The 17,329-nt window shown below is 27.7% G+C and overlaps 2 protein-coding genes across 2 annotated transcripts in view; both read left to right on the top strand.

Annotated features, from left to right (window-relative positions):
• Positions 1 to 58: 58 nt before the first annotated feature.
• On the top strand, positions 59 to 2,995 carry LOC111614674. Its single transcript, XM_023356041.1, has 9 exons — positions 59 to 70; positions 361 to 423; positions 503 to 604; positions 819 to 1,007; positions 1,074 to 1,142; positions 1,576 to 1,716; positions 1,794 to 1,904; positions 1,990 to 2,481; positions 2,877 to 2,995. Exons 1-8 carry the CDS (start codon positions 59 to 61, stop codon positions 2,035 to 2,037), a joined length of 735 nt encoding a protein of 244 aa, XP_023211809.1. The 3' UTR covers positions 2,038 to 2,481; positions 2,877 to 2,995.
• Positions 2,996 to 6,432: 3,437 nt separating this feature from the next.
• LOC111614682 (nuclear receptor subfamily 2 group C member 1-A-like) overlaps positions 6,433 to 17,329 on the top strand; it is a 69,403-nt gene continuing 58,506 nt past the window's right edge. Inside the window, exon 1 of the mRNA XM_023356050.1 lies at positions 6,433 to 7,222. The gene's annotated coding sequence lies outside the window, so the exon portion shown is untranslated. The remainder of the gene's footprint in view (positions 7,223 to 17,329) is intronic.

A 17,329-nucleotide genomic window follows, 5' to 3' on the forward strand; every position in this document is an offset into this window, starting at 1 on the left:
TTTCAGTCGAGATTGAAACGGTCGATGGAGGTTATATGCGAACGGCGACAATTGGAACATGGCGAACGGGGTATAAGGCTCTAGTTTAGTAGTGTTACAGAGTAGAATACGTATATTTTAATATATTTAAAAAAAAAAAAAAAAACAAAACCGCTGAGAAATGTTACGTGTGTTTAACAACGGGTTCGGAAAACTTTGAAAATGTTAACAACAGGTTCGGCCGAACCTGTGCGAACCCGCTGAATATCACCACTGGTTATAGCTAATCCCTTACGAGAGTTTGAAGATATTTATTTAAGATGACTCCGTGTAACTGTAGATGAATAATATTAACCTCATACTGTCTTTTAAATGTAATAGGTTATAAGATTTTGGAAAGAATTGGATTGGACCGATGTAACTGCCATCGAAATAATGATTAATGTAAGAAAATTAAGCTTTTTATTTTAAATGGAAACCGCATATAATTAATTCTAAAAGTAATTTTTTAATATCATGTTAGTGTTTAAATGACTGCATTCTTGAGTACTATGATGGAATGTTGAGAAAGATCAAGAAAGAACACATACCTCTTTATAAATGCAATCTTAATGTATCCAACGAGGTAATAAAGTTAGTTAATTCAAAAACTAAAAGAAAATATTCAATTTTATAATAATAATAACGTCAAGAACATCGCTGTTTAGAACATTAAACAATTTATCTGTACTCCAAAAAAAAAAAAAAAAAGCCTTATTTTAAAATAAATTTAAACTACTTTAAAATTTCTGCGGATTTTTAGGATACACGCCCTTATATTTGAACTATATTTTTTTCAGATGCGCTTAATAATCAATAATATGACAGAAATAACGAAATGTATTGAAAATGTCATTGAAGTCATTGAAAAGGATCTAACAAATAAATTAACTACAGAATCTAGAAAATATTTAACGGGTCCATTAAGAAACATAATAGCAAAGGCAAAATCTGAAATGTTATCCTGCAGCAAATACGCGATTCAATCGGTAATACCGATTTTTAGTTGAAATGATCGACAAAACAGTTTTTAAAATAATGTTTATTTATTTTAGGCTAAATTGCAAGCGTGTGAAATGATACAAAACATAATTAATTCTAAACCTGGAAAAGTGAAACAGAACGTGAGTATGATTTATTTTCTAATATAATGTGGATTTGATTAGATTAACACCTAAATAGAGACCAATTTCCCATAAAAGAACTCATGGGAGGCATCTTCTCCTTGGCAGATCGCCCACGTTTTGAGTTGCCTTAAGCCAATAATCAATCATCTCTCCTTTAGTGGAGCTCAAAGATAAATTTTGATTTTGGCCTATCAAATCCTACAGCTTCCTTTGTTTACAGAATACATTGCCATTCTCTGCGATGGCCATTATATCTGGAAGCGATTTCATTTTTTGTCCACAAGTGGAATCTTAGTCTTTTTTGCTTTATTCAGGTGGTTAAGGTACTGCACCCAAAACTTCTCCCGTTTTCCTATTTTATTCGGGTTTCGTTTTCGACAAGTTTTACTGTACATTAAAGTTTTGAAATGACGATTTTTAAAATTTTCAGGCATTTTGTATATTCGAAAAATTTATAGATGATTACATTAAACTTTTAAATCATAACTTGACTAAAATGGGAGTCAAATTTGTAATTTACGAAATATGGAATGAAATTTTGAAAAATTTACTTGAAATTTTGGACGAACACGTATTTTGTTTTTATTATATAATTTCTCTCCGTTACAATTTATTATAATTTTGACTATTTTTTTTTTCTTTATAAAGAAAAGTAAAGGAGTTGCAGATGTATGCGAGATATTATCCATGATTGTAGCGAAACTAAGCGATAAAGAAGACATTTTGACTCACAATCAAATGAAAAATTTTAAATATAATGTATATAAAATTATTTTTCCTTTTGAAACAAATAATTTTTTTATAGTTTCTTAAAATTATTATTATTTTTTTTATTTTTATTTAGAGATTAAAAAGTTACTTTCTCGAATTGGATTATGCTAAAACGAATTAATTGGACCGGATAAAAGTCAAATTGGATGTGAATAAAAACACCACAAATCCGTCGTCAAATCTATAAAAATTATAATAATAATAATAATAATAATAAAGATTATTATTAAATTTATTTTATCATTTGACTTAAATTAATCAGAATTTCTACATATAAGTTATTATCATGTTTTCATACTCTATAAAGTATTTTATTAATTTAACTCATTTCATTTCATCGGTATTTTAAAAAAATTTGGTGAGATTTTGCGTAAATTTTTTCATCATGTGAAGCAATATTTGAAATTTTAAAATTCGAACTTAATAAATTTCGAATTGTAGATTAAAAAATAAATATTATATCTGCTATGGATGGAAGTCAAAATCTAATTTTAAATCTTATTCTAAATGTAGGATAAATGAGAATTAGATGATGAACACGTGTAATTATTATATAAACTAAAATGTAAGCATTACGTATTGGTATATTGTGTTGGTTGAAAGTCATGTTTGCTATGTGTACTGTTTAAACCCAATTAATGTAAAAATAAGTGAAAAAATCGAATGTTTCTGTTTCTAACTTGTAGAATGTTTTACATATGTTTATATTTAAATGTATCCTGGAAAATATTAAAGATTAGCGGATGGTTTTTGTTTCTTGTATAATATTTTAGAAGCTTTAGAATCTAACATGTAACAGAGAATCTCTGGTCATAATGATCATCTATATGCTGTTCATCAATTAACCCTCTATAGATTAGATGGTAATTTAGCAGAAAATTATATGTTTTTTCGAATCTGTTTTTGGAAAACATCATTGTTTTACTTTAATTATTTAATTTCCTTTATTTGTTAAAACAGAGAAAACGCCACTCCTGTAATATATGTGGAATTCTGTATTTGAAATCTGACAATTTAAAAACTTTAATGTAGAAATTTTAATTAACCTATATTTGGGCAGACATCAGACGAGTTTTGCTTCTTCCTTTCACAATTTTAATCTGTAAAGAGTAAAGAATTAAATTTGTAGCATCAAAATAAAGGGAGGTAAAATTTAAAAAAAAAAAAATGAATATTTTGCTCGTAAATTTTATCTGATATTATAAACAAAAATTAAAAAATTTGATACATAAATAAACAACAAATAAGTATTAATGGTATTAATATAATTTAAAATAATTATATTTAGTTGCGTTGCATATGTAAGGAAACATGATAACTCTCACCGGGAATTAGAAATGGAATATTTAAATATGTGAAGATTTTTGCTTCATGANCAATTAACCCTCTATAGATTAGATGGTAATTTAGCAGAAAATTATATGTTTTTTCGAATCTGTTTTTGGAAAACATCATTGTTTTACTTTAATTAATTATTTAATTTCCTTTATTTGTTAAAACAGAGAAAACGCCACTCCTGTAATATATGTGGAATTCTGTATTTGAAATCTGACAATTTAAAAGCTTTAACGTAGAAATTTTAATTAACCTATATTTGGGCAGACATCAGACGAGTTTTGCTTCCTCCTTCCATAATTTTAATCTGTAAAGAGTAAGGAATTAAATTTGTAGCATCAAAATAAAGTGAGGTAAAATTTTTAAAAAAATTAATATTTTGCTCGTAAATTTTATCTAATATTATAAACAAAAATTTAAAAATTTGATACATAAATAAACAACAAATAAGTATTAATGGTATTAATATAATTTAAAATAATTATATTTAGTTGCGTTGCATATGTAAGGAAACATGATAACTCTCACCGGGAATTAGAAATGGAATATTTAAATATGTGAAGATTTTTGCTTCATGACGACTTCTAACTGTTATCCAAGTGTTCGTTTACAAAAAATTTCTTAACACACTACTGCTACAGTTTTAGTCTTCGAATACAGTCGATCTCCCTAAAAGACGGTAGATACGTTCCGTTCTTTATGAATCAATTTTGTAGGAATCACAGCCAATCACAGCCTGACACGTGTAAAGTTTACGGACTATGGCTGTTTAAAAGGTTTTCTTCCATAAAACTTGTTTATGGAAGGCATCTTCTCCTTTCCACTGAGTCGAAGGCTTTCTCATAGTCAATAAAACATATGTACACTTCTTTTTGATGTTCATAGTACCTCTGTGTCAGTATTTGTAAGCAGAAAATTGCCTCTCTGGTGCCCAGCCCCCTGCAGAAGCCAAACTGTGTGTTTCCTAATGTATGTTCGCATTTACATCTTATTCTTTGCTGAATCACCTTGAGAAAGACTTTTAGCACCTGGCTCATTAAACTGATCAGCCTGAAGTCTTCGCATTTTCGGCTGGTAGCCTTTTTTGGTAGGGCCACAAAGATTAATTGGAGTCAGTTAGATGGAATAACGTTGTTGTAGATTTGATTGAACCATTTCGTAAAGTCTTAAAGGCCACTAATTATAAACATCAGATCGTCGAAACAACAATAGATTTCCCATCAAACGAAATATTTGTTTACGTTATAACCACACTACAATTTTCTTTTCACTTATTAAAAAGTTAAATAAATTAAATTTGTAAGCATTTTTTATTATTGGGCTGCAATTTGAAAAAATTGTTGACTTATAAATTTCCACTGTTGTCCATCAGACTGTCTGTCGTTCCTTAATCTTGAGAATGGTGTTAGATAAAAGTCAAGACCATATATGGAAAGATTAGAGGTACAAGGCCTCGATTAATTTCCGGTTTGGGCCAGAAGTCACGTTATATTAATTCAAAAATTTTCGGATAAATGATCCGCTTTACTTCGTTGTTAACAGGAAAAGTATAATGTACAGGGGCAAGACACTAAACTTAAGTGCATTGTGTCGATGTGACAATGAATAATTGCTCTTTTTTTAATTACTCAAATTAAATACTTGACCGCAATTTGGAGTTAATAAATTCGGAATTCAGTTTTGGTTCATCTTCAGAAAAAGGTTTGCTATTGCTAACGTAGATTAATAAGTATTAATAAGTAATGCCTATATATATATATATATATATATATAAAGTATTTTGCCTAGTAGTTATTGCCTAGAAAGCAGTTATACAACAAATAATTCTTTGTTTCGTTAGCTACATTGTAATGCGTGGTAGAACATCAAACGTGTTATAGTTCAAATTTAATTGTATTTAAAATGGATGATACTTTTTAAAACTCTGTCCGCGCGTGTGAAACAACTATATGCCTACAAAATCTATCAGTCATGAAAATAAGTCTCCTAAAGAAATTTATGAAAGATTAGTGACAGTTTACGGTGCTGGAAGTGCGAAAAAAACCAATGATTCTGCAACGTGACTAACTCCAAACCACTGCTTTCAAATCAGAAACTATACAGAAACTCGAACATTTGAAGTTGTTGACAACTCTCCTTATAGCGCAGATTTGGTACCCTCAGATTTTTGGTCGATTTCTACTCTCGAGATACATCACAAAGGAATTCATTTCAGCTGTGACGATGTTCAAGCCTCCTCGTGGAAATGGTTTTCAAGATTTCTGCAGACATGAGTTTGAAAATTGGTTAAATATTGACGTATCTTTATCGGACACGAAGGGGAATATTTAAAGAAATGAAGTGTCGAAGATTCTTTCATGAATAAAACTGTTATTCAATATTGTGACTAATCTATAGGCTCCTGGAATCGCTCTATGACATTTCTCTAGTTCGAAGGCGGCCCCTCAACACAAAAGAATTTACACAAGTCGCAAGTTATATGACTTGTATAAACAAAAAAATACGCGTCAAATGATCGGAATCAAAGTTTATGTTAATGAGAATCGTGAAATTGTATGAAAAATGGTCAAATTAGTCTTTTGTTTGTATTTGGAAATAAGACCTTTTGTGAGGATCCAAAAATGTCCCAGAACCACACTAAAATCTAAAAACCACTAAATTTGTTAATATTGTAAAATATAATTTTAATGTCCATAAAAAGAGATATTAATAATAATAGTCGAAAAAAACCTTTTCTCAGAAATTAGACAAAGGAAAACTAGAGAGTATAAAGTTCTAAGATCAACTATCTCCGGTTGGTATCGAATTATTAAATGTCAATTTTTACTCATCCCTCAAGCTGAATCCAGTTCTCGTTACACTTACTTGTTAGTAACGAGTGACGATCGACTAGAAAGTGGGGATGAGGAAAGATAACCAATCGAAGTGGTTGATCTGGAATTAAAGATGATAAAAACTCTGATATCAAGGACAAGGAGAACTTCTAGTATTCTGACAGTGCTTATACCTTACTTGGTTGCCTTTTCCACTTCACTGTCTAAATAAATCGGAATAATTTTCTTTGTAACTGTGGAATATATATAAGTCTGGTGAGAAAAGCTTCACCGGTTTTCAACATAGCGTATTAATTATGAATTTTTTAAATAATATGTGTATATGAAATGTGATCAATTATGATTAATTGTATTTATTATATAATTTGATTATGATCGATCCTGATCGATCATTATATATACATATATATATATTTGGCGTTATTGGCAATCCTAGGTACTAAACATCAATATCATAATATTGACTATATATATATATATATAAGTCGATCGATATAACTACGTATTATTATTATACAACACGATTACAATATGTCCTGATCGATCATTTGTATACACTCGGTATTTTTGACACTCGTGGACATATTCATACCATTATGTTGATAACAATACGTTTAAGAACGAAGTTACAGATATGAATATTTAGTTAAAAATATCGAGAAAAACTGTAACTGCATGTGTTGTCGAGTGTATAAGTTTTATACCATTATAAGTTGAATGCCGGCCATATTGAAAGCCGCCATATTTTTATATAAAAGCGTGTGTGCTCGATAGCAACGCAATTCACCAATACGCATTCACATAACATTAAAATTTATAAGGCGAAACGATAAAAACGAAAATGTTTTAACTTTAAAAAAAATAAAATACGTAAAAATCAAAAACGCTAGAAAAAAAATACACAATCCAGAAGGGGAAAAAAAGGAATTAAAAAAACAAAATAAATTTATCATTTACTTCGCAATATATTCATCGACTACGCTCCGACCATCGATGACGTATCAACAAAATCGACCAATAATATTCGAGCTCTTATTTGCGTATGTTCGGTTGGAGGTCGTGAACTCTAACCTTTAGCAGTTCAATTGGAAAGAATAAGGATTTAACTATTAAATTAAAGAATATTTTGTTATACAGGTAATAACATTTATAAATTATTATAATAATTAACATGTGATGCTTTTTAATTATATTTAAACGTGAATATAATTGGTAGTGGTCGAAGTTTACCAGGAAATGTTGCTTCATCCGATTAACTAATCTAATGTTTTATATTTAAGATTTTTATAAATTGTTGATTGAAATAATCGATAAAATCGAACATTATCGAAGTGATGAGAGGCAAATTTCATTAAATTACACACGGAATCGTGTTTATAATGGATGATGACGATGATGAGTATGAGTATAACCTCGAAGATTACCAATTTCTGTTTATATTATGATTCATACTTAAAATATGGTAATTTAATTATTTAAATTTTTCATAAAATCGTTTAAAAAATAATAATAAAAGTCCAACATAAAATTTATTTTTAAATAAATTACATATAAAAAAAAATGTTTACATTGATGATGATGATAATAATAATAATGGAGTTGATTGTAATTGATACAAAATTAAATTGTATAAAATAACAAAATTAATACATGTTTGTCTTCATAACTGTTATTAAGTTATATGCTGTTAATAAGCATATATTTTATATATTTGTGGTTTAATTAATTTTATAAATAGATTAAAATCCATAATAATTTTCCACAGTTATCATAATTCTCTTCAGTTTGTTAACATTGTTATATTGTAATAGCAAATGTATTAAGGACGATGCCGATGATAATCTGCGATAAATCGAAGCTTATAAAATTTAAAAAGTTTAGCTTGAAGACAAATATTAGTAGATATTTTATTATCGAGAATTGTAATGGCTTGAAAATTGATAACCAAAGTTATATGTTTTCGCGTCTTACAAGCTAGTTTCATCTACATTTTGTGCTATGGAGGAATCTTAGTAAAATGATGTAGAAGATATTGTATATAGCATGCAAAATTTTAGCATACATAATTTTAAATAATGAACTAAGTGAAGGATAAAAAGCATACACACTAGACACACTTTAGATCATTTACTTTGCTTAAATCCTGTTCTAATTGTGGAATTTTAGTTTTTAAAGTTATTATGGTCATGTCAACTGTAAAGAAGCAAGAATTATTTTTTTGACTAATGTTATTAAATACATTATTTAATGTTCTTGGTTTGTAAGAACAAACTGAAGACATCGAAGAACAAATATATAATTTTTTTTTTTATAAAATGAATTTTATTTTTTAAAAGTTGAATATTAGAATATGTATATATTTATTTAATTAAAGTACATAATGTTAATAAATTTAATCATTGTTAAGGTATAACGTATGCAGCTATTTCACATCATCTATAGCAGGGGTCGCCAAACTTTTTTGATTGTCAACCCCTACAACTTTTTGAAACCTCACATTGACACCCACCAAAAAGAGTGTTACAAGCAAAAAAACGCTCTTACTATTTTAATATATATCTTCTAATTTTACATATTTTACATTTATTGTACATATGTTAATAATAATTTTTGTAACTGACAATCAATGAGATGGATAAGCTTGATAATCCTTAGCAAGATTAACAATATTTGGTTTAAAATTTGTAAGATTTAGTCTTTTCATCGACCTCCCAATAATGTTATATCTTCGGCGACCCTTGATCTATAGTATATCAGATCATATATAGTATATAGTATAGTGTGTTATATTTCCATCTTTTCTGCTTTTTGTAAAAAAGATATAAACTTTTTAAAATTTGTTCTTATCACAAAATAAAAAATATTCACACTGTATATATGTATTGTGATATTATGGATTTAGTTATACCTAATATATGCTTATTCTAAAGTATTCATTGATAAAAGTTATATATCACTATTTAGATGCAAGTGTTTTTAGTGTCATTTCCAAAAAATAAAAATAAAGGTTCAGAAATATAGAAAAAATTTTATTTATATAGATTTTTAAATATTTGTTAGTGAATCTTCAGAGAATTTTCAGCATCAGCACACATAAGCATAATTTATACTGTAGATAATAAAAATAATACTCTTCTATTGTTTTGCCACATCTCCATTTGAAGCCATTTGCTAACAAATAGTCCTATCATTATATGGTATGATTCTCTTTGCTAGTAGAAGTATATCACATATATAGTGAATTGTTGGTATAGTGAATTCCAGTTTAACAAAATTTTTGGTATTATGAATATATCTTGAATCCCCCGCCAATTTCCTATTAAGCTCAATGCAACAGGTTTAAGTTTAACCAATATCGTTATAACAAAAATTTTAGTTTAATGTAATAAAAATTCTGTCCATTACAAAAGAATAGTTTCATTATAACAAAATCTATAAATGCATAAATCATTCATTATTAGTAAATAATGAATATTATGTCAAACAGTCTGGCAACATTAATTTTAATGTCTAGTTCAACTAGCAATGCTAATTTTAATAATTAGTTATGGTTTCATTTTGATACTATTACTCTACAGTTTATTTCTTTTTAAGTTTATGTGAAAAAATGGAGAAAAACAAAAACAATTTTCTTTGGAAGAGAATAATAAAAATATCAGATAATATACAAAAAGAAATTAAACAAAAAGATGTGCTTGATGGTCGACTGAAATGTGTCACAGTACTGGATTTTATTGAAAAAACTTTAATTAAAGAAACAACACACAAAAATTAGACTTATTTTAGCAGAAATAACAATTAAAGAGGCAGGATTCCAACTAATTGGTACTACTGTATTGCTATTTTAGTCATTTGCTTGTGATATCTTTTCATTATTTTTTATTATAGAATAAATTTTATTCTAATTTAATATAAATTACTTTCTGAAAATGTGAAATTTGGTTCCATATAAATACTAATAGATAAATTGCATTTTTAAAAACTTTGTTACTTCAAAATATAAGTGGATTTTTTATCATCAATAAATTTCTTTTATCCTTGTATTTTTGACAGTATTTCAGTATAACAAAAATATTTTGATGGTCCCTCAATTTCATTAGATCAACATTTTACGTATTGTTTTAAATAAATGTCCACACTTGGATGACAATATGATAGCTAAATGAGAATCTACAGCTATAACAAAATAAGATCAAATTAGTATATACTATAATATATTGAGAAGTTTTTTATAATTATTGTACATTATATTAATCTAGTTTTGTCATAGTCTAATCTAGTTTGCTATATTACATTCAATAACACTAACAATTGTAATTTGTATTGTTAAGTGGGTATACACTTGTTAAGAAAGTTTTTCAAACATAATTTCAATTCAAACCTTTTTTGAGCAAAAATTTCTTAGATAAATGTAAAAATAATTGGCAAATTAACAAAATTTATAATAGTAAATTTTTCACTTGTATATCAATAACTATTGGTCATTTAAGATAAATTAAGTCTAAGTTGAGTTATAAATAGAAATTTCACATAACATATTTTTTGATTTTATTCAAATTCTGGAAGAAACTCATGAAAAAACGTAATAAATTTACTCAAAAATGTTTTTATACAAATTTTAAAATTACACAATAAAAAATGTAGGCACTAATGCACCTGTATTTTATGTTTAAACTTTTAAACAACCATTAAAGATTAGAAAGTGTACCATAATGAAAAGTTTATTTATCACAAGAGACAAATAATAATAATAATTTTAAAAATGAATTTTATATATCTAAAGGTATTTTAAAATAAAATTATTTTATAAAAAATAACTTGACAATATAATATCACTAAATAGTTAAATATTAATCAAACAATTTAGCTGATTATTTTCATACTCATTTTTTTATGCTGTTTATTAAAATTATCTACAGAAAATTATTACACCATTCTGTTTATCTTTTAATCAATTTGTCTTTTGAAAGTTTTAGTCTTTTAAAAACTTAAATGTAGCAAACTTGCAAATTTTTGCATTCTTTTTAGAGCTCAAAAACAATACTGCTAGAATGAAACTTAAAATACAGTAGTGTCTGTTTATTGTAATTGTGGATATCAATTTGTAAATGTTATTGAAATCAGCAGATTCCAAAACATACAAATTAAAATACATTATGATAATGATTCTAAACTGTGAGATGAGAGACCATTTGTAGAGGCATGAAGAAATTATCACTATTATTGTTTGTTTTCACATATAACTCTTACATACTGCACTAGTTTTAATACAATATAGTATTAAAAACATTTTCAACTATAGATTTATTACATTAAAATTATAACATTGTAAGATATCATTGTTATTATGATTGCAACAATAATCATTACATCATCAAAATGTGGTTTCATTTTGTAATTTTTTTGTACTCTTTTTTTATATTATATTTTATATTATTTCTATTTTACTTTTGTTTTAGATATAATTGTGTATTATAAAAAAATTGTAAGGGAACCTTTGTTTTATTAGAATAAAATGCATTCAAAGAAATTTATAGGTCACTATGTTTTTATTAAAAGTATCAGCATAAAGTTTTTTTTATTAAAAGGGAGACATCTTTTTAAAAGTTTGAGAATCATTAAATTACACTTATAATTCCAGCAAACTATTTTAATTTGCAAATGTTTTTGACCTTTTTTTTAAAAGTCATCTTCAAGCAAGAAACAAGAAAGATTTGAAACATTTAATGTCTATTGAATATGAATCTCATCATTTACAATATTCTAAGTTTAGAACAGTTTACAATTTTACACTTTGAAATTCAAACTTTTAGCATTCTTAAAAGCCAAAAATATAATAAAAGTATGTAAATAATATATATAACAAAGAATGTAGATAACTTCTTAATAGTCTTTTGGCTAAAAGCCTTCTGTATCTGTTTTCGTATTAAATCTAGTCTGCACATTCAGAAATTTTATCCTCTACTTATTGAGAGTTATCAAATTTTAATATGATACCTTCCAAGAGTTTGATAGTTTCTGTTTCTTTAAAGTTTATGTATGTTTACTTTCTGAGGATAAGTATATCTTAAGTTGCTCATGTTATTGAGTAATTTGAGTTGAACAGATAATGAGACTAGTATTCAATAGATAAATGTTTTGAATCTTTCTCACTTGACGATGGTCTTTTAATAAAGTCAAAGCATTTCTCAATTAAATAGCTTGCTGGAATTATAAGGTATGTAGTAGGTCTAAAAGTTCCCAGCCTGAGTAAGAAAGAAGTGTCAAATAAATAAAAGATATTATTTTTAATTAAAAATAAAAAGATATTTAAATAAAAGATATATATTATTTTTCAATATAGCTCCCTTTTATTGCATTACAGTTTTCATAATGTGAAATTAACAAATTCCTCAGAAAAGTACAGTACTTCTTGTCTTTGCCCTCAAAATGTTCAAAAACAGCTGTCTAGACCTCTTCATCACTTAAGTTTTCATCCAAGATGATCAGATTTCAATGTTATTAACAAATAACAGTCACTCAAGACCAGGTTAGGACTATGGTGGATGAGGAAGTTTGGTGAAGTCACATTCTTTAATATGCAGTGTGAATTGGTGTGTTGTCATGCAGGCACTTGACAATGCATCTTTTGAAAGTTTAAAGGTTAAGAGTCAATGAAATCAGAAATTTCACTAATTATAATCTATTTACTTCCTATGGGTGTAATGTTGTCAATTTAGGCAAGTTTCAAAATGATGAATGAGCTGAACTACAATAATACCAGTTTTATTGGCTCATCTTCATCCAAAATTCAAAAAAATATATAAATGCAAAGATAAAACAAACTATATTTACTGTTATACATTCTAGAACTTTAGAAAATTCAGGCCCTGAAGGTGAGCAGCATTGCTTGAAAGCAAATGGACTAGAGCTATATTTTTTTTTACAGTTTACTCTGAGGATATATAATTTTTGTTTTTATTTATCAAACTTAAGCATGAAACATTTTCTTTATTATTATGCTGTTGGTTGTATTTTTTTTTTTTTTTTTGCAGTAAAATGTTTTTATAATGTTTAAAAAGTTTCCTACACTAATATATGGCTAGATCATTCACAAAACTTTGTGTCATTAAAATAGAAAATAAAACATCAGCTGTTCAGATAACCTATGCCAGCAATAGCAAATCTTTTTCGAAAGGTGGGTCAAAATTGAAATTAAAATTTAGTAACTCCAAATTTCAAATCAAATGTGTAATTTAAGTAATTAAAAATATAAAAAATGCTTACAGACTTTACTTTAACTTTTTAATTTATATGAGACAAATAACAATAAACTCCATGTAAGCAAAAAGAAAATAATATGATTATAACAGAGACAAATATTTAATTTAATTGGAAATCTGCTACTGTTTATTTGATCTTGATAACTTCTATCCGAGGTTCATAATTAGTGGCCTTTATAACTTTTCAAGATAGCTTTTGGATCTTGCTTTCATACTACATGTGCAAAGTTTTGAAATATATGAAATATTTTTTATAAATCACCTTGAAATTGTACCAGTCATGGGTTCATTAAAATATTTGTTGTCAGCATTTGATAATCCTCAACTTATTCATCAGATTAGAATGATTTAGAATGTATTTGATTTTAAGTTATCTCAAATATCTTGATCTCAGATATGTTCAAAATCATTCTAGTCTGCTAATTGTTATGACTTAAGGTTGGATGATTATTGGTGATTTTATACAAGATAAAACTTAATAGTATTAATGGAATAAAACAAAAATAATAAGTTTTTGACTTTTTAAAGAAAATAATTATAAAGTAATACAGTATTTTGTACAGATGTGGTTAACATCAAATTTATTTCTATGCTTTGATCAATCTTTTATTGAGTTTTATATTCTTGTAAACAATTCATGTTGTATATTTTGTCTTCTTGTCAGATATCTAGATATATGTTTTGTTTGTACTTGTTCTTAAATTGAAAGCGTTATCTAACTATTCTGATAATTTGTTAGTCTAATGAAAGTTGTAATTGTAAAAGTCAAAAGTTATTGTTGTATAATATGGTATACATACTTTTGTAAGTGAAATTATCTTATTAATTTTCTGTTCCTATTTATGAGAATTTTTAAAATAATGATTTAATGCAATAAAAATGCACATTTCCTTATTTTCTATTTTAGCATTAAACTTTGATCTTTATATTTATATAGTAGTTACTATGAGTCTTTATTTCCACATTATGGTGTAATAATGTATTCCAGTTTTTGAACTGTACATAATTGCTTTATTATTCATTCAAAACAACACAAAATTGTAAATAAATTTACTATTTTGACAACTAATTGTAATGAAAATTGATAAGTAAAATATCATATTTTAGAAAAGAATTTAACACTAAGATTTGGTTAATGTTGTGGTGATGTCGGAGAAATTTTAAGTAATATTTTGCAACAACAAAAAAATTATATAAAATAATTCAATCAATGAATGTTGAAATGTTAATTGATGTAGAAATCTGTTAACAAATTTTTTTCTAGAAATTCAAAAATAATAAAAAAATTACTACAGAGAGATATTTATCACCATTGTTATCATTCTTGATAATGATGATCATAAATCTCATCATTATTGAAAATGACAGCCATATAGTCTATTTATATAAAATTAGTTTGGAAAGAAGTAGACTAATGTGACAAATCTGTTAAAAAGCAGTAAAAATCATTTATTTTAAGTGATTATATTGAAAAGATTTTAAGTGATTATATTGAAAAGTAAAATGTACATTTTACTTTTCAATATAATCACTATTTAGAATGGCACACTTCTGCCAAATGTTCAAATATCTTTATAGTTTTTCCATCATCCATTCTCATGTGGCAGCTATAACTTTGACATTTGATGAAAAGTGTTGACCTTTCGATGCTTTTGTTAATTTTAGGAACAACTAGAAGTCTGATGGTGCCAGATCTTGAATGTAAGGAGATTGAAGAATAAACTGTAACTTCAGGTTCTTAAGTATTTTCCCTGTTTTCTTACTACAGAAAGATTTTGCATTATCATGCAAAAAAAAATTAATAATCTTTCTGGCCTGAAGTATGTTTTTTTGAATATTCACGAAGTTTCTTAATAATTCACTGAATTGATTTTCTCCTTCAGCCAGATACTTTGTGTCAACAATTTTCTTTCCATCCCAAAAATTCCTCAGCATGACCCTCTGAGCAAAGAAAACCATTAACACATTGGCCAGGATGACATTAATATTTAAAAAATAGAAGAAACTAAACATCATTACAACCTTTTATACACCTCAGGAATAAAACTGTCTTTTTCTGGTGAAGTTGACATTTTATTGGAGCTACTCATCTGCCATAATATGCAAAAGAAGAAAAACCACAGTTGTCTTCTAAAAGCTGGAATTTTTAGTTAAATTATACAAACATACTTTTCATACATTTCCAGCACTTAATACATTGAACAAATGTTTTAAAATGGAGTTATGTTGCATTCTAAAATGGAATAATTATTCCATTTTAGATTGTAACATCTTTTGTATTTGGAGGCTTCTAACCTGAGGAAGGTTGTAAATAGAGCCAAAAACATTTGTTTGATGTATTGAGTTCTGGAAATGTACGAAAAGTGTGTTTGTATAATAGGGTGGAGCTTATTTTTACAATTTGTAAATGTGAACCTCCTACCCTCTATTTCTGTTCCAATATAGCCTATATAGAAAACATATATGCCTAAAATCTACTCCATTGGTGAATATTTACTGGTAGCTCAATGTTACTGAAGTTTTATAGTTTCCAGATAGTAAGAACAAGCATATGGCAATCACAAGCTTCAACCACAATGTATCCATTTTAGTACAACAGTTTTAAAAACTGTAGTTGGTATCTTAATAAATAAACCATTAAATTAATCACACATTAGTTACATGATATTCCCACAAAATTAATTTCTGTCATGATTCTTGATCTTTATTTTGCTGCAAATGTTTTTCCCTCTTTCTGATTGAGGCTGACTCAGTGACTCATACTGCTTACATCAGCACCTATTGGCTATTTGGCTTGTATGGAGGAGTTCAGGCACATCGCTGAAGGACTGCTGATATCATCAGATGCATAGACTTTATAATCCAGAAATTACTCAAGCAAATCACATAATACATTTTTGTTCATTTTGACAAAGTTATTAAATAATAAATATGGAGGCAGCAGCAACTAGATCTAAAACGGAAGTGTGCCTCCTTGCAAATCCACGCTACCCAACACCAGAGTAAAGTTAATTATGTACTTCAAAGCCTGTTACCTGTGTGAAATTAACATAAAAAAACGAAAAACAGATTTCCACAAATGTTTTTTAACCTTTATCGGTTCTTCTTCAGGCAGTGACAAATTTCCATTAGAATGCCATTAAATAAGAACATTATTCGAAATTTGAATATATGTTATTTGATGACATCTCATTAGGTATGCGCCCTGTAGATGGTAGCAACTGAGAATTTATAGTTCTTTGTCCATTAGCACTTGCCATGCTATGGACAGATTTAATTCCTCTTTGTGGTTGATACAAGTGTTGCTAAGGTTGGATTTGTAGATATATATGCCCTCCAACCACTTAGATGTTCCGTGTGTGGTGAGGTGAGGATAATTCTCGCCTGGTTAAAATCCGGTTCTATATCAGGATCACTGGCATAAATGGCAAGAGCAGTGGTGTTCCTGGTATGCTGTATGTTCGTGATGTGCTCTTTCATTTGAATCCCCAAGGAGTGCTTTGCAGAGCCAATGTAAATGAGTTCTCTATAGTATCTGTGATTTTTAATTGGGATGCTGTAGATTCCAGAGAGTCTGTCCTGGTTAGGAATGTCTTTTCCATTATGAAGGATGTTAAATACAGTTGGACATCTTCTGTACGCAATGCGAATGTGGTGCTTCTTAGCTATCTCTGTATATATTGATCTGAGATATAGGTTGTAAGTAACTGGGATCCTTTCTTCATCGTCAGGTCAGTCTTCATTATGGGAGTGGACTTGGAGTGCTTCTTGGAAGCATTGAAACCCGTTGATCAATTTACAGGTGAGCTTGGGGTACCCATGGCTATGTGATGAGTAGTTCATCTCAGTTCAGCATGACGAGCTTGCTGAGTGGACGAGTGCATGTGCACTCTTATAATTAAGAGCAGAATATTACTGGTGGATGGCCATGCACAGAATTAAAAATACAAAGGAGCCTTATGAAATAACACAATTGAGAACA

The sequence above is a fragment of the Centruroides sculpturatus genome, unplaced genomic scaffold (assembly GCF_000671375.1).
Source record: "Centruroides sculpturatus isolate CEXI.00-Female unplaced genomic scaffold, Cexi_2.0 scaffold81, whole genome shotgun sequence".
Lineage (NCBI taxonomy): Eukaryota > Metazoa > Arthropoda > Arachnida > Scorpiones > Buthidae > Centruroides > Centruroides sculpturatus.